The sequence below is a fragment of the Eubalaena glacialis genome, chromosome 19, assembly GCF_028564815.1.
Source record: "Eubalaena glacialis isolate mEubGla1 chromosome 19, mEubGla1.1.hap2.+ XY, whole genome shotgun sequence".
Taxonomy (NCBI): Eukaryota; Metazoa; Chordata; class Mammalia; order Artiodactyla; family Balaenidae; genus Eubalaena; species Eubalaena glacialis.
This window is the reverse complement of record NC_083734.1, coordinates 26465523-26484568: the sequence shown is the minus strand read 5'-3', so window position 1 is coordinate 26484568 and position 19046 is coordinate 26465523. Positions and strand designations below refer to the sequence as shown.

The window sequence follows — 19046 nt, the reverse complement described above, 5'->3', positions numbered from 1 at the left end:
ACATAGTAGTTTGTACCTCTTAATCCCCTACTCCTGTATTGCCCCCTCCCTCTCCCCGCTGGTAACCACTAATTTATTCTATATATCTGTGAGTCCTTCAATAACTCTTTGAAAACACTGTACCGATTATCATTAACAGTGAGAAGATCAAGGCCCAGAAAGATTAAAAAGTAGTAAATAATAGCTACCATTTTTTGAATATTTATTAACTGTTCTTTATTATGCTAAGTGCTCTGTGTGTGTATATATATAATTTCATTTTATTTTCCAAATAACTGTATGAAATAGGTAGTAGTATCCACATTTTTTAGCTGACTTTATAATAGAGTCCATTCCTTTTCTCCTATAATTGCTGTTTCTAGAATGTAATTGTATTATTGCACTGATCGCCAGCGAATCTGAAGGTATAGCTCTTATCCTCCTTTTTAGGTAAAAACCTTTTTCAAATGATATATGATAGATATATGATAAGTAATGTACATACTTTATAGAATCAGAATAAGTTGACCTCATTTAATAAAATCAACATAGTTTTGTTCTTCATTGTTTGAAATCTGATATCTTTAAGTTATTAAAGTTGCATGAAATCGTGTATGTGTTTTAAAATTTAGTTTATCTTGAAAGGATGGAAATAGAAATTCATGCTGGGGGAAAATAGTTATAAAAATGAACGCTTCTAGTTTGAGCAGAAAACTAAAGACCTTGACTAGCCAAATTTACGTTGAGAATTGAATTTAAGTGTTCTGCCTCATGCCCCAGTCCCCATCTTCACTAGAAACACCTGATTTTTACCCTTTGATTAATAATGGAATAACATTCCAATAGTTATTAAGAGAAATACTTTTGTCTCTGTCCGGTATGTTGTGTGGGTTTTCCTCCAGTTTGCATATTCATGATAATATGAGGCCAAGATTGTTCAGAATTATACCACTCTTTGCCAGGGAGATCTGGTGGTAGAGTGGAGTAATACATCAACACCCCCACACAGTGTTTCATATGTGTCTCAGTTTTAAAGCACAAATTGTGCTTCTGTCTTGTTTCTTCCTGACCTAAACTATGTAGTTCAGCCATACGTTAAGCTTCATCTCAGCTGGGGCCATGAGCCAAGTGATTCTTTGGTTTAGTTTGTTGTTTAAAAAGATCTCTTGAGATGCAGACATGAAATATAAATTTTATTTTTACCTAGAAATTTGAGGAAGATTTTCAACCTGAATATTTAATGCCCACTTGATGTTAGGATTATTAATAAACATATAAATGCTTCTTAAAATCTTATTTGCTTTTTAATAATTTTTCTCAGAAAAGTTGGATGTACTGGGTACCTTTTTGGACATATGGTGATATGAGGTGATTTAGATACTAATTTTTCAGAAGGTTAGCTAATTTTTGTTTTATTGGATCAAAAAGAGTGTGATTTTTTTAATAAAATAGATTTAAATACACCATACCTCTATTTTTTCTGTTTTATTTTGCGTTAAAGATAGACCATCAGCCCTGAAGCATTGTAAAAGTTGATGATTTCACTCCCTAACACAATTATTCTTATATTACATATTACTTAACAGTTATTTTATTTATGCATACAGTTGCTATTACAAAGATATGACATTTTGGATTCTTCTATTCTCAGCCTGAAAGAACAAACCTAAAAGCTAATGGATGATGGTCTCTGATTGCTCCTCTTTTGAATTATGCCTGAGTAGGGGCCAATTTCAAAACTAAGAGAGTACCATCATAAACCAAGATGTCTTTTTGAATTATTTTTGAAAACAAATCAACATTATATTACATTTAAAGAAATGATCCGTTTAACTTTGAGAGGCTATGATTTTTCTCTAAGTTAGAATCCTCATTTTGTACAGTTATATCAGTTTTTTAAAATTGTGGTAAAGTAGGGAATTCCCTGGCGTCCAGTGGTTAGGACTCTGCACTTCCACTATAAGGGGGCACAGGTTCGATCCCTGGTCAGGGAACTAAGATCCTGCATTCTGCGTGCTGCGGCCAAAAAAAAAATTGTGGTAAAGTATATATAACATAAAATTTACCATTTTAACCATTTAAGTGTACGATTCTGTGGCATGAAGTACATTCATATTATTTTACAGTCATCACCACCATCCATCTCCAGAACTTTTTCATCTTCCCAAACTGAAACTCCATGCTTATTAAATACTAATTCCCCATCCTCCCCTCCTACCAGCCCCTGGGAACCACCATTCTACCTTCTGTCTCTATGAATTTGACTGCTCTAGGCACCTCATATAAGCGGAAGCATACAACATTGGTCCTTTTGTGACTGACTTTATTTGACTTAGCGTAAAGTCTTCAAGGTTCATTGTAGCATGTCAGAATTCCTTTCCTTTTTAAGACTGAGCAATATTCCATGGTATGTATATACCACCTTTTGTTTATCCATTCATCTGTCAGACACTTGGGTTGCTTCTACCTTTTAGCTATTGTGAATAAATTATATCAGTTTTAAAGTAATTTTTAAAAGGCACTTTAAAAGTTTTTGCTTAGGGACTTCCCTGGCGGTCCAGTGATTAAGACCCCATGCTTCCACTGCAGGGGGTGCGGGTTTGATCCCTGGTCAGGGAACTAAGATCCCACATGCCACACGGTGCGGCCAAAAAAAAAAAAAAGTTTTTCTTATACAGTTGACCAGTGAACAACAAGGGTTTGAATTGCATGGGTCTACTTATAGGCAGATTTTTTTCAATAAATGTAGTATCTGTATTTTCATTTTACAGATCTTTACGTGTGGGGAAAAGTTTTTTTGTGTTCAGTTAGAGATCAGAGTATGTGGAGTTAAAAGAACTAGGGTTTTGAGTCCTGATTCTATGTAAACTGTTTCAGCTTCCTGCCCTTGGGTGACTCATTTGTCAATTCCTTTGTTTTTGAAGCAGCATATTCGGATTTTGGACTGCGCGGGGGTTGGTGCCCCTAACCCCTGCATTGTTCAAGGGTCAACTGTATTTGTTGCTGTTACGGTATTTGAACATAGTTAATAAGAGTTTAGAATTTTATTTCTCAACTACTTTCAGCTTTCAGTTTTATATTATTTACTTTGTAGAGTACACAGTAAAATCATACCTAAACAGACCTTGTCCTGTTTTGACAGCGATTTTTCTGAACATAAGTATTTTGAAAGAATGTGTTTTCCTAGATTATTTGTATTAGTATAATATGAGTATGTGTTCCTCATTTAAATACCAAGAAATTATATTAATATTTCCATTATAACACATTAAAAAATACACAATTACTGTAGAAAGTTTGAAAGATGTAGATAACCAAACAAAAAAACAACTTTTACCTTGTAACAGCAACTTCACTTTTTGATTGTAGTTTTTTTTGTTTTTGTTTGTTTTCATATTTATTTATTTATTTTGGCTGTGCCGGATCTTAGTTGCAGCATGCATGCGGGATCTAGTTCCCCGACCAGGGATCGAACCCAGACCCCCTGCATTGGGAGCACGGAGTCTTACCCACTGGACCACCAGGGAAGTCCCTTTGATTGTAGTCTTTTAGTAATTTTTCTATATAATGTATATATACAAACTTACTCATAAATGTGGGCTCATACAGTATAACTTATACTTCATATATTATTAATATTTTCCAATCTCATTAAATATTTTCTTCCACTTTATTTTCTTAAGTGTAAATAGTATCTTGTCATGTATAAAATAATGTATTTGAATCAGTCATTGGCCTTTTTGGTTGTTTTAAAATTTTACTTATGTAAACAAATCTATTATTATATGTAATAATTATTACATGTATACATATAGCTGTTGTTTTAAGGGAGTATTTTTGATATTTCTTTGCTTTCTGTGTTCTTAGAGAACAAAATAATAGAATTATAGTAAAAAGCTATGAATTTAAATTACGAAATCAGTCGTCTGAACTAATTAATTAAGATCATGTGTTTGTGTACATTTATTCTTTTTCTCTAAGCAGGTTGGCAACATTGTACAAATCACCAAGCCAGAAGGATGCTACAGTACTATTTCAAATCACAGTCAGTATTATTTGATTAGAGTGGGATTTTGGTGTTAGTGGGCAGTAATTATCTGAAGAGAGCATTTACAAATTGCTTCTGTTAACTTCTGTAGGCAGCAAGCATATTTGAGGACAGCTTTTGATGCTTAGAACATTATCCCCAAAACAGTAGTATATGTAAAGAATTCTCTAGTCACAATTGAACTGAAATTTATTCTTAAGAACAGAGGAAATACTTATTTGTAGGGGAGCGTGTTCCATGCCATGTGTAATGTCAGGATATTAGATTTTTAAAGTAAAGGTCGTTAAAGATTTTCAGAAAAGAAAAAAATACCAGCATTACTCATTTTGATCTGCACATATTATAGATCTATCATAGCCATCAAATATATCCCACTTTTTTCTTTTTTTATTGAAGTATAGTTGATATGTAATATTATATAAGTTACACATGTACATTATAGTGATTCACAATTTTTAAAGGTTATATTCCATTTATAGTTATTGTAAAATACTGGCTATATTCCCCATGTTGTACAATAATATTCTTGTAGTTTATTTTATGCATAGTGTTGTAGTTTGTACATCTTAATCCCCTACCTCATTATTGCCCCTCCCCACTTTCCTCTTCCCACTGGTGACCACTAGTTTGTTCTCTATATCTGTGAGTCTGCTTCTTTTTTGTTGTATTCACTAGTTTCTTGTTATTTTTTTAGATTCCACATATAAGTGAAATATATCCCACTTTAAAGTGTTAATTTTCCAGTAATTTTACATCATAGAAAATACATTTTTGGCTAAAATAATGCATATTTATCGATAGTGTTGAATCAGATATATTCTTGGCGTCTCATTTTTTAAGGACAAAAACAGAAATAGAAGGAGATTCTGAAACTGAATTATCTACTTAGTCTTTGCACTGCCCAGGTGTATTTAAAGTATCTAATCGGGACATTTTATTTTAGAGTATTTATTTATTTTTACTGAGGTATAGTTGTTTTACAATGTTGTGTTAGTTTCTGCTGTACAGCAAAGTGGAGTTCCCTGTGCTATACAGCAGGTTCTCATTAGTTATCTGTTTTATACGTATTAGTGTATATATGTCAATCCCAATCTCCCAATTCATTAGAGTATTTAATTGTGAAAATATTTCTAAAGTACCTAAGTAATTAGTGCATGTTACTTCCTTTCACCTCTTCCAATTGAGCCACTGTAAAGTTTGTTAGGATTGACTTTTAGAGAATATTTTTATAATGTACTATATTTCTGTGTATGTGTATGTATAAGTAAATACATACACATACTCTAGATAAAAATTACCCTATTATAGCCCTGGCTATCTTTGAGGTTTATCCTCTTCATTCACAGTGGTTGATAACTTCTATCCCAAGAATAAAGTAGCTCTTTTATCAATTACTTTAAAATATTTGGAAGACCAGTTGTTATTTTAGATGTTCTTAAAGCATACTTGTATATTTTTTCATCTTGCAGCCTCAGGGATTTAGAGATGCTGTTGTTGCTACTGCACGTTCATTGCAAACAGAAGGTTCATTGAATATCCGGAAGCGGTCACGGGACTCAGAGGAAGAAAAGGAATCCAAAGACTAGTCTCAGAGTATACATATGTATTGATGCTGTGAGAGATGCAGTGCTTACAAGTAGTAGACTTGTTACTTTAGAATATAAACACTATGGCGTGAATGAATCCAGTCTATATTAAGTGAATGGTGAGTGAATGGATCAGGTCTATATTAAGTGAAAATACTTAACAAATAGGATTCTCTGAAAGAGTTTTTCTAAACTAAGCAGTGTTCTACAGTTGTATTTAACCCTGTTTTCATTTTCAGTAACATTCAGTAGAGATGATACAGGTATTGTATTTTGCAAATGTGGAAAGCTGATCGCTTGTGGCCAATCTGAATTTAATATTCAGACTGTTTTTTCCTCCTTTCTTTGCCAATTGCCTAGACATTTCTAGGAAGAAAAGATTTTTTTCACATTCCTATCGTGCTCTCCTCTTTAAATGTAGCTTTGATAATTCTCAAAAATGACATGTTTCTATTATGAAGAAAAGCCAGCACCATGAGTCAGCATATCATTACATTCAGTTTATGAGTAGGATACAAATTTTGGATGACCAGTCTGATTTTAGTGACCCCAATCCTAAAATCTAAGTCATTTGTTCAGTTTTTAATGTTATTTTGTAACATTAAAGGAAGGACTTTGGAGTTGTTATCCCATCTAGAACATTGACTGGAACGTATATCTATGTTGTCAAGTTGATAAGCTTACAGTCATTTATTTCTATATTTTTGAAACATGGTGTGATCCAGTTCTAGGTGTATTGACATTTTCCTTTGAATAATCTTAATACTGCTTGAATAAATTAAAAATTTGGATTCTTGAGTGGTTTCAAAATTTTAAAATGTTTTGATACCTGGTTCTTAGTGCTTCTTAATTCATTTACAAAATTTACTTTGACTCCCAGTGGAAGAAAATTATTTAAGTAATTGAATATTATATACCGTGACAACCATATTTTCCAGACTTTAGTGACAGTTGGTATTTCCTGTCCCAGACTGAACACTAAATTCATAAAATTTTAAAAATGTAATTATTCTGTAATTGATTATACATAGACTAACCATAGTTGGCAAGGACTTTTTAAAGAATGAAAATAGGCACTGCTAACAATTATACCAGGACATAAATCAGGACTGTCCCAGGCAAATCAGGCTTATGGTCATCCTAATTATGTAAGACTAATTTCAAATGACTACTTTAGTATAGGATAACTAATTGTAACTATCTTATTTTTGAGGGCTTTAAGGCATATGTTTTTATTATAATTAATGCAGTCATTATAAAAAATTACCTGTCATTTTATATTCTATCTACTCAAATCATAACATCAAGAGAGTAAGGGGGTTGTTAAGTGATAAATATCAGTGTTACCAGGCATCAGATACTGTTAAGAGGTCATTTTATAAAGCATTATAATACTGTACTTTAAAAGAACTATGAGACCCCAAAATGGATTAAAGACCTAAATGTAAGGCCAGACACTATCAAACTCTTAGAGGAAAACATAGGCAGAACACTCTATGACATAAATCACAGCAAGATCCTTTTTGACCCACCTCCTAGAGAAATGGAAATAAAAACAAAAATAAACAAATGGGACCTAATGAAACTTAAAAGCTTTTGCACAGCAAAGGAAATCATAAACAAGACAAAAAGACAACCCTCAGAATGGGAGAAAATATTTGCAAATGAAGCAACTGACAAAGGATTAATCTCCACAATTTACAAGCAGCTCATGCAGCTCAATATCAAAAAAACAACCCAATCCAAAAATGGGCAGAAGACCTAAATAAACATTTCTCCAAAGAAGATATACAGATTGTCAACAAACACATGAAAGAATGCTCAACATCATTAATCATTAGAGAAACGCACATCAAAACTACAATGAGATATCATCTCACACCAGTCAGAGTGGCCATCATCAAAAAATCTACAAACAATAAATGCTGGAGAGGGTGTGGAGAAAAGGGAACACTCCTACACTGTTGGTGGGAATGTAAATTGATACAGCCACTATGGAGAACAGTATGGAGGTTCCTTAAAAAACTAAAAATAGAACTACCATTCGACCCAGCAATCCCAGTACTGAGCATATGCCCTGAGAAAACCATAATTCAGAAAGAGTCATGTACCAAAATGTTCATTGCAGCTCTATTTACAATAGCCAGGACGTGGAAGCAACCTAAGTGTCCATGAACAGATGAATGGATAAAGAAGATGTGGCACATATATACAATGGAATATTACTCAGCCATAAAAAGAAGCGAAATTGAGTTATTTGTAGTGAGGTGGATGGACCTAGAGTCTGTCATACAGAGTGAAGTAAGTCAGAAAGAGAAAAAGAAATACCGTATGCTAACGCATATATATGGAATCTAAGGAAAAAAAATGGTCATGGAGAACCTAGGGGCAAGACGGGAATAAAGACACAGACCTACTAGAGAATGGACTTGAGGATATGGGGAGGGGGAAGGGTAAGTTGGGACAAAGAGAGTGGCATGGACATATATACACTACCAAACGTAAAATAGATAGCTAGTGGGAAGCAGCCGCATAGCACAGAGAGATCAGCTCGGTGATTTGTGACCACCTAGAGGGGTGGGAGGGAGGGAGACGCAAGAGGGAAGAGATATGGGAACATATGTATATGTATAACTGATTCACTTTGTTATAAAGCAGAAACTAACACACCATTGTAAAGCAATTATACTCCAATACAGATGTTTAAAAATATATATATATGAGACCCTGAATATTGACAAAGCCAAGTGTATTTCTTTTTCTTTGCAACTCTTTTTAAATAAAATTTTCATATCATAGCCTTTCAAAGTTGTGCTGCTGAAAAGATATTTATTTTTCTAGTTATAATAAACACTTAGTCCGCTTGGGCTGCAGTAACAAAATACCATAAACTTACACAACAGAATTTTCTCATGGTATTTTCTCAGTGTCCCAGTATGGTCTGGTTCTGGTAAGGGCTGTCTTCCTTGCTTGCAGACAGCTGCCTTCTCACTGTTTGCTCACAAGGACTTTCCTAGGTGAATGCGCATAGATAGAGACCGTTCTCTCTTCCTGTTTTATAAGGCCACCAATCCTGTGAGAAATCCACCCTTATAACCTCATTTAACATTAATTACCTCCTAAAAGCCCTATCTCCAAATAGTCACATTGGAGGTAGGGCTTCAACATATGAATTTTGAGAGGACACAGTTCAGTCCATAGCATTCTGCCCCTGGTCCCCGCAAATTCATGTCCTCACATTCAAAATACATACATTCTATCCCAACAGCCCCCAAAGTCTTAACTCATTCCAGCATCAACTCTAAAGTACAAAGTCTCATTAAAATATCCTCTAAATCAGATACCAGTGAGATTCCAGGTACAGTTCTTTTTTTTTTTTAATATTTATTTTTATTTGGTTGTGCCGGGTCTTAGTTGTGGCATGCGAACTCTTAGTTGCAGCATATATGTGGGATCTAGTTCCCTGACCAGGGATCGAACCCGGGCCACCTGCATTGGGAGTGGGGAAGTCCCCAGGTACAGTTCTTTCTGAGGCAGAATTCTTCTCCAGCTGTGAACCTGTGAAACCTGACAAGTTAAGTCTTTCCAAAATACAATGGTAGGATAGACATTCTCATTCTAAAGGAAGAAATCAGAAGGAAAAATGGAGTGATAGGTCCCAAGGAAGTCCAAAACCTAGCCAGGCAAATTCCATTAGATCTTAAGGCTTGACATTAATCCTTTTTGGTTTGATACTCTGCCTTCCAGGCCCACTGGCATGGCAGCATCACCCCACAACTCTAGGTGGAGGTTCTGCCCCTGACCTCTGGCAGAGGCCATCTGGCCTGTTGAAAATGAGGTAGTAGCCCTGATGACCTCTGAATGGCCTTCAGGGTCATTTTTCCCTCTTCTTGAAGAATAGCTGATGTTTGCAGCAAAATACTCTCCAGTCCTTTCAAATCCAAGAAGTCGGTCAGCCTTCCTTCATTTTGTCCTGTCACTATCCCCTTCAGTTCAAACTGGCATTGTTTTGGCTCTTATAATACCATAAGCTTTTTATGGAGTGATGATCCAGCCACACCCTTGATGTCCTCTTCAGAACATGCTGTCTAATTTGCAATATAGATAGGCTGAGAATTTTCCAAATTTTTAGGTTCCGGTTCCTTTTTGCTTAACAATTTCTTCTTCATATATCTCATTTTGCATTTTACTATAAACAGTCAGGAGGAACCAAGCCACTCCTTCAGTACTTCACTTAGAAACCTCAGCTAAATAGCCAGTTTCATTACTTGGAAGTTCTACCTTCCACCGAACACTAAATTCAGCCAGTTCTTTGCCACTTTATAACAAGGGTCACCTTTTCTCCAGTTTCCGATAACATGTTCCTCATTTCCATTTGAGATCTCACCAGAATCACCTTTAATACCCATATTTCTAGCATGCCACCTCCAAACTCTTCCAGCCTCCACCCATTACTGTTCCAAAGCTTCTTCCACATTTTTAGGTATTCCTTAAAGCAACACCCCACTTCTCAATACTAAAATCTGTAGTAATAGCTTGTGCTGCCATGGCAAAATCCCATAGATTGGGTGGCTTAAAAGAAGTTTGTTTTCTCACAGTTCTAGAGGCTAGAAGTCCAAGATCATGGTGCTAGCAGGTTGTTTCTGGTATAGTAGGAGATCTCTTCCACGGCCTCTTCTCACTATGTTCTCACATGATGGTTAGAGATTGAGAGCATGAGTGAGCAAGCTTTCAGGTGTCTGTTCTTATAAGGGTGCTAATTCTATCATGAGGACCCTGCTCTTCTGACCTCGTTTAACCTTAATTACCTCCTAAAAGCCCTGTCACCAAGTATAATCACATTGGAGGTTAGAGAATAACAATAACATAACTTTGGGGAGACACAATTCAGTCTGTAACACTATAGGAAACAAAATATGTACACATAAGTATAACTTTTTAAAAAATTATATAGTAAAAAAAAAAAAAAAAAAATTATATAGTATCATAACCTGCTTTTTAAAAATCTTAATATATCCTCATGTATTCCACATAACTAAATTTTTCTTTGATAGTTTTTTTTAAAAATAAATTTATTTATTTATTTATTTATGGCTGCATTGGGTTTTTGTTGCTCCGCGCGGGCTTTCTCTAGTTGCAGAGAGCGGGGGCGACTCTTCGTTGTGGTGTGTGGGCTTCTCATTGCGGTGGCTTCTCGTGGAGCACGGGCTCTAGGCACACGGGCTTCATTAGTTGTGGTGTACGGGCTCAGTAGCTGTGGCTCATGGGCTCTAGAGCACAGGCTCAGTAGTTGTGGCGCACGGGCTTAGTTGCTCCGCGGCATGTGGGATCTTCCTGGACCAGAGCTTGAACCCATGTCCCCGGCATTGGCAGGCGGATTCTTAACCACTGTGCCACCAGGGAAGTCCCTCTATGATAGTTTTTAATGGTTGTGCATACTTTTAAAATTTCTTTTTGGAGTTTAAGTTATTACTGTATTTTTAGTCTTATAAACAACACTTCTAATAAGCATGTAAGTTCCTTTTTAAAGAAATCGAAATTATGATTTGTATCATAATGCATGATTTGTATTAATTTCCTCTTGCTGCTTGTAATAAATTACTGTAGATTAGTGGTTTAAAAGAGCACAAGTCTGGGGAGTTCCCTGGCAGGCCAGTGGTTAGGACTCCGAACTCTCACTGCTGAGGGCCCAGGTTTGATCCCTGGTCGGGGAACTAAGATCCCACAAGCCATGTGATGTGGTGCAGCCAAAAATAAAGTAAAAATAAAACAAGAACACAAGTCTGAAATCAGTTTCAAAGGGCTAAAATCGAGGTGTCAGCAGGCCTGCATCCTTCTGGAGGGTCTTTGGGAAAATCTGTTTCGTTGCTTTTTCTAGCTTCTAGAAACTGCCTGCATTCCTTGGTTCATAGCCCATCTTCAAAGACTGCAGCGTAGCATCTTCCAGTCTCTCTCTTTCTATGTTTCCATCGCCTTTTTCTCACTCTGTCTCCTCCTGCCTCCCCCTTAAAAGGACACTTGTGATTACATTTAGGGCCCAGTCAGATAATCCAGGATAATATCCCCATCTTGAGGTCTTAATTTAATCATATCTGCAAAGTCCCTTTCGCATGTAAATTAGGATTCACAAATTTCGAGGATTAGGTTGGAAACGTTTTTGGGAAGCCACTATTCAGCCCCTCAAATCATGTGGCAACATGATTCAAGAAATAATCATCTTTGGGTAATTCATATGTAATTCATATGCACATTAAAGTTTGAAAAGCACTGGGACAGATATTTTACCATTTTCAACTTTTCATAGATGGTTATTCCCATTTATGAAATGGAAAGAAAAAAGAGGATAGTTCCTTAGCTTTTTGAAAGGATTATATTTTTTCTTAATTATAAAATATGTAGTACAGGCATACCTCAGAAATAGTGTGGTTTGGTACCAGGCCACTGCAATAAAGCAAATATTAAAGCAAGTCACACAAACTTTTTTGGTTTCCCAGTACATATAAAAGTTTTGTTTACACCATACTGTAGTTTATTAAGTGTGCAGTAGCATTATGTCTAAAAAAAAATGTACATACCTTAATTAAAAATACTTTATTGCCAAAAAAATACTTTATTGCTAAGAACTGCAAGCTTTCTTTTTTTAAAATATAGCACTCTTTTTATATTTATTTTTTAAATTTATTTATTTTTGGCTGCGTTGGATCTTAGTTGCAGCGCACAGGCTCCAGAGCACGTGGGCTCTGTAGTTGCAGCACGCGGGCTTAGTTGCCCTGTGGCATGTGGGATCTTAGTTCCCTGACCAGGGATCAAACCCGCGTCCCCTGCATTGGAAGGTGGATTCTTAACCACTGGACCACCAGGGAAGTCCCTAAAAACAGCAAGCTTTCAACGAGTCATAATCTTCTTGCAAGAGTAACAACAAAGATCGTTGATCACAGATCAACATAACAGATATAACAATAATGAAGTTTGAAATATTGCAAGAATTACTAAAAATGTGACACAGAGACACGAAATGAGCAAATGCTGTTGGGAAAATGGTGCAACAAACTTGCTCAGTAAAGGGTTGTCACAAACCTTCAATTTGTAAAAAGAAAACAATATCTGTGAAGCAAAATAAAATGAGATATGCCTGTAATTTTTAAAACATGCAGACACTTTTTAAAAGTAATTCTTCCTTGGTTTTACAAACATTTTATCCTTTACTGAAACTGTATTTTCTCCCAGAGTATTATCACTTTTAGCTTCAATTTTGGGGATATGTAACTCAAAATATACTTATATAGTGCCTTATGATTTTGAAACACTTTTACATCATTTAATTTGATCTTTCTAGCAACTCTGTCAGGTAGGTGTGATAGGCTGGGCTGTCTGCTTTTATTCCTTTCGTCTATCCATCCCTCCATCCCTCCATCCCTCCATCCCTCCATCCCTCCATCCATCCATCTACTGCGTAACACGTATGCATTTAACAAAGACTTGTATGAATAAATATTTCAAATAAGATTTAGAATCTTTGGTCATGCATAGGATGGTGTTTCTGAACATTTTTTATTATAAAATAAATATAGGTAATTTAATAGTGGTCTTTTTAATTTTTTTTTTTTTACTTTTAAAGATTGGGATAAAATAGTACTTAAAATTTGCCATTTTAACCATTTTTAAGTGTATAATTCAGTGACATTTTTAATTGTTGTAGGACCATCTCCACTATTTTATTTATTTTTTTTTTTGGGTGCATTGGGTCTTCGATGCTGCACATGGGCTTTTTCTAGTTGCGGCCAGCGGGGCCTACTCTTCGTTGCGCTGCGCAGGCTTCTCATTGCAGTGGTTTCTCTTGTTGCGGATCATGGGCTCTAGGTGCGCAGGCTTCAGTAGTTGTGGTGCATGGACTCAGTAGTTGTGTCTCGTGGGCTCTAGAGCGCAGGCTCAGTAGTTGTGGCACACGGGCTTAGTTGCTCCGCGGCATGTGGGATCTTCCCTGACCAGAGATTGAACCCGTGTCCCCTGCATTGGCAGGCGGATTCTTTACCACTGTGCCACCAGGGAAGTCCCTCCAGTATTTTAAAAACTTTTCATCACCCCAAATAGAGACTCTGTACCCATTAAGCAATAACTCTTCATTATTGCCTCCACCAGCTCCTGGAAATCTCTACTCTACTTTCTATTTCTATGAATTTGCTTATCGTATATATTTCATATAAGTGATAAGAATCATACAATATTTTTCCTTTTGCGTCTGGCTTATTTCGCTTAGCATAATGTTTTCAAGGTTCATCCATGTTGTAGCATGTAGAAGAACTTCAGTCCTTTTTATGGCTATGTAATATTCCGTTGTGTGTATATACCACATTTTGCTTATCCATTCATCTTTTGATGGACATTTGGGTTGTTTCTAATAGTGTTTTAATGGTTTATAAATGTATATGAGTAACACTTGTGTTTCTTGAAACTTTTATTGATTTTTATTTATCAAGTTTGGGACAGTTGATTTGTCTTTGGAATATTTTCAAGCTATTCCTAGTAGCTTAAATTTTAACCGTAATAGACTTATTTTCATTTCCCAGATCAGCTATTTTAATTTTCTCTCTAATTACTGTATTTTGTTTTTCTTGTTAATAATGTTCTTACTAAAATGTTTACAACTAGTTACCAGTGATAAAATTAAAATAAAATGTGGTAGAGAGAAGATAGGACTAGAGTCAGAAGACCTGGATCCTAATTCCAGCTGAGACATTAATAAGCCATGTCAATTTAAACACCTTTATTTTCTCATGCCTTTCTCTTATTTATAAAATTTATAAAATCAGATAGGACTGGGAGGAGCTTCAAGATGGCGGAGGAGTAAGACGTGGAGATCACCTTCCTCTCCACAAATACATCAGAAATACATCTACATGTGGAACAGCTCCTACAGAACACCTACTGAACGCTGGCAGAAGACCTCAGACCTCCCAAAAGGCAAGAAACTCCCCACGTACCTGGGTAGGGCAAAAGAAAAAAGAAAAAACAGAGACAAAAGAATAGGAACAGGACCTGCACCAGTGGGAGGGAGCTGTGAGGGACAAAAGGTTTCCACACACTAGGAAGCCCCTTCACGGGCGGAGACTGCGGGTGGCAGAGGGGGAAGCTTCGGAGCCACGGAGGAGAGCGCAGCAACAGGGGTGCGGAGGGCAAAGCGGAGAGATTCCCACACAGAGGATCGGAGCCGACCAGCACTCACTAGCCAGAGAGGCTTGTCTGCTCACCCGCCGGGGCGGGCGGGGGCTGGGAGCTGAGGCTCGGGCTTCGGTCGGATCACAGGGAGAGGACTGGGGTTGGCTGCGTGAACACAGCCTGAAGGGGCTAGTGCGCCACAGCTAGCCGGGAGGGAGTCCGGGAAAAAGTCTGGAGCTGCCGAAGAGGCAAGAGACTTTTTCTTGCCTCTTTGTTTCCTGGTGCGCGAGGAGAGGATATTAAGAGCGCCTCTTAAAGGAGCTCCGAGACGGGCGCGAGCCGTGGCTATCAGCACGGACCCCAGAGACGGGCATGAGACACTAAGGCTGCTGCTGCCGCCACCAAGAAGCCTGTGTGCAAGCACAGGTCACTATCCACACCTCCCCTCCCGGGAGCCTGTGCAGCCCGCCACTGCCAGGGTCCCGTGATCCAGGGACAACTTCCCAGGGAGAATGCATGGCGCCTTAGGCTGGTGCAATGTCATGCTGGCCTCTGCCGCTGCAGGCTCGCCCTGCACTCCGTACCCCTCCATCTCCCTGGCCTGCGTGAGCCAGAGCCCCCGAATCAGCTGCTCCTTTAACCTCGTCCTGTCTGAGCGGGAACAGACACCCTCAGGCGACCTACACGCAGAGGTGGGGCCAAATCCAAAGCTGAACCCCACGAGCTGTGCGAACAAAGAAGAGAAAGGGAAATTTCTCCCAGCAGCCTCAGGAGCAGCAGATTAAATCTCCACAATCAACTTGATGTACCCTGCATCTGTGGAATACCTGAATAGACAACGAATCATCCCAAATTGAGGAGGTGGACTTTGGGAGCAAAGACATATATTTTTTTTTTTCATTTTTTCTCTTTTTGTGAGTGTGTATGTGTATGCTTCTTTGTGTGATTTTGTCTGTATAGCTTTGCTTTTACCATTTGTCCTAGGGTTCTGCCTGTCCGTTTTTTTGTTTTTTTTACTTAAAAATTTTTTTTTCTTAATAATTATTTTTTATATTTTATTTTAATTATTTTATTTTATTTTATTTTATCTTCTTTCTTTCTTTCCTTCTATTTTTTCTCCCTTTTATTCTGAGCCGTGTGGATGAAAGGCTCTTGGTGCTCCAGCCAGGCGCCAGGGCTGTTTCTCTGAGGTGGGAGAGCCAAGTTCAGGACACTGGTCCACAAGAGACCTCCCAGCTCCACGTAATATCAAATGGCGAAAATCTCCCAGAGATCTCCATCTCAACGCCAAGACCCAGCTTCACTCAACAACCAGCAAGCTACAGTGCTGGACACCCTATGCCAAACAACTAGCAAGACAGGAACACAACCCCACCCATTAGCAGAGAGGCTGCTTAAAATCACAATAAGGCCACAGACACCCCAAAACACACCACCAGACGTGGACCTTCCCACCAGAAAGACAAGATCCAGCCTCATCCACAAGAACACAGGCACTAGTCCCCTCCACCAGGAAGCCTACACAACCCACTGAACCATCCTTAGCCACTGGGGACAGACACCAAAAACAACAGGAACTATGAACCTGCAGCCTGCGAAAAGGAGACCCCAAACACAGTAAGTTAAGCGAAATGAGAAGACAGAAAAACACACAGCAGATCAAGGAGCAAGGCAAAAACCCACCAGACCTAACAAATGAAGAGGAAATAGGCAGTCTATCTGAAAAATAATTCAGAATAATGATAAAGATGATCCAAAATCTTGGAAATAGAATAGAGAAAATACAAGAAATGTTTAACAAGGACCTAGAGGAACTAAAGAGCAAACAAAGTGATGAAGAACACAATAAGTGAAATTAAAAATTCTCGAAAAGGGATCAATAGGAGAATAACTGAGGCAGAAGAACGGATAAGTGACCTGGAAGATAAAATAGTGAAAATAACTACCACAGAGCAGAATAAAGAAAAAAGAATGAAAAGAATTGAGGACAGTCTCAGAGACCTCTGGGACAACATTAAACGCACCAACATTCGAATTATAGGGGTGCCAGAAGAGGAAGAGGAAAAGAAAGGAACTGAGAAAATATTTGAAGAGATTATAGTTGAAAACTTCCCTAATATGGGAAAGGAAATAGTTAATCAAGTCCAGGAAGCACAGAGAGTCCCATACAGGATAAATCCAAGGAGAAACACGCCAAGACACATATTAATCAAACTATCAAAAATTAAATACAAAGAAAAAATATTAAAAGCAACAAGGGAAAAACAACAAGTAACACACAAGGGAATCCCCATAAGGTTAACAGCTGATCTTTCAGCAGAAACTCTGCAAGCCAGAAGGGAGTGACAGGACATATTTAAAGTGATGAAGGAGAAAAACCTACAACCAAGATTACTCTACCCAGCAAGGATCTCATTCAGATTTGATGGAGAAATTAAAACCTTTACAGACAAGCAAAAGCTAAGCGAATTCAGCACCACCAAACCAGCTTTACAACAAATGCTAAAGGAACTTCTATAGGCGGGAAACACAAGAGAAGGAAAAGACTTACAATAACAAACCCAAAACAATTAAGAAAATGGTAATAGGAACATACATATTATGTATGTTCCTATTGTATGATAGGAATGTATGATACCTTAACATTACATTTAAGGTAATTGATAATTACCTTAAATGTAAATGGATTAAATGCTCCAACCAAAAGACATAGATTGGCTGAATGGATACAAAAACAAGACCCGTATATATGCTGTCTACAAGAGACCCACTTCAGACCTAGGGACACATACAGACTGAAAGTGAGGGGATGGAAAAAGATATTCCATGCAAATGGAAATCAAAAGAAAGCTGGAGTAGCAATTCTCGTATCAGACAAAATAGACTTTAAAATAAAGACTGTTACAAGAGACAAAGAAGGACACTACATAATGATCAAGGGATCGATCCAAAAAGAAGATATAACAATTGTAAATATTTATGCACCCACCATAGGAGCACCTCAATACATAAGGCAACAGCTAACAGCCATAAAAGGGGAAATCGACAGTAACACAATCATAGTAGGGGATTTTAACACCCCATTTTCACCAATGGACAGATCATCCAAAATGAAAATAAATAAGGAAACACAAGCTTTAAATGATACATTAAACAAGATGGACTTAATTGATATTTATAGGCCATTCCATCCAAAAACAACAGAATACACATTCTTCTCAAGTGCTCATGGAACATTCTCCAGGATAGATCATATCCTGGGTCACAAATCAAGCCTTGGTAAATTTAAGAAAATTGAAATCATATCAAGTATCTTTTCTGACCACAATGCTATGAGACTAGATATCAACTACAGGAAAAAATCTGTAAAAAATACAAACACATGGAGGCTGCACAATACACTACTTAATAACCAAGAGGTCACTGAAGAAATCAAAGGGGAAATCAAAAAATACCTAGAAACAAATGACAATGAAAACACGACGACCCAAAACCTGTGGAATGCAGCAAAAGCAGTTCTAAGAGGGAAGTTTATAGCAATACAAGCCTACATCAAGAAACAGGAAACATCTCGAATAAACAACCTAACCTTGCACCTAAAGCAATTAGAGAAAGAAGAACAAAAAAACCCCAAAGCTAGCAGAAGGAAAGAAATCATAAAGATCAGATCAGAAATAAATGAAAAAGAAATGAAGGAAATGATAGCAAAGATCAATAAAACTAAAAGCTGGTTCTTTGAGAAGATAAACAAAATTGATAAACCATTATCCAGACTCATCAAGAAAAAAAAGGGAGAAGACTCAAATCAATAGAATTAGAAATGAAAAAGGAGAAGTAACAACTGACACTGCAGAAATACAAAGGATCATGAGAGATTACTACAAGCAACTCTATGCCAATAAAATGGACAACCTGGAAGAAATGGACAAATTCTTAGAAATGCACAACCTTCTGAGACTGAACCAGGAAGAAATAGAAAATATGAACAGACCAATCACAAGCACTGAAATTGAAACTGTGATTAAACATCTTCCAACAAACAAAAGCCCAGGACCAGATGGCTTCATAGGTGAATTCTATCAAACATTTAGGGAAGAGCTAACACCTATCCTTCTCAAACTCTTCCAAAATATAGCAGAGGGAGGAACACTCCCAAACTCATTCTACAAGGCCACCATCACCCTGATACCAAAACCAGACAAAGATGTCACAGAGAAAGAAAACTACAGGCCAATATCACTGATGAACATAGATGCAAAAATCCTCAACAAAATACT

General features: G+C 37.3%; 2 protein-coding genes across 8 annotated transcripts in view; one reads left to right on the top strand and one right to left on the bottom strand.

Moving 5' to 3' along the window:
* The window catches only part of RAD51C (RAD51 paralog C), a 32736-nt gene extending 26300 nt beyond the window's left edge, over window positions 1-6436 (top strand). For 3 of the 7 annotated variants that reach the window (XM_061175175.1, XM_061175177.1, XM_061175173.1), the window contains 2 exons: window positions 3964-4024; window positions 5497-6436. In XM_061175175.1, coding sequence (XP_061031158.1) covers window positions 3964-4024; window positions 5497-5613 — 178 coding nt within the window. In that variant the 3' untranslated portion in view covers window positions 5614-6436. Of the gene's footprint in view, window positions 1-3409; window positions 3583-3963; window positions 4025-5496 lie in introns of those variants that run through there. The other 4 variants (XM_061175178.1, XM_061175179.1, XM_061175176.1 and 1 more) reach the window with 2 other exon arrangements.
* The window catches only part of TEX14 (testis expressed 14, intercellular bridge forming factor), a 174196-nt gene that overhangs the window by 137900 nt on the left and 17250 nt on the right, over window positions 1-19046 (bottom strand). The gene's annotated exons all lie outside the window — the stretch shown is intronic.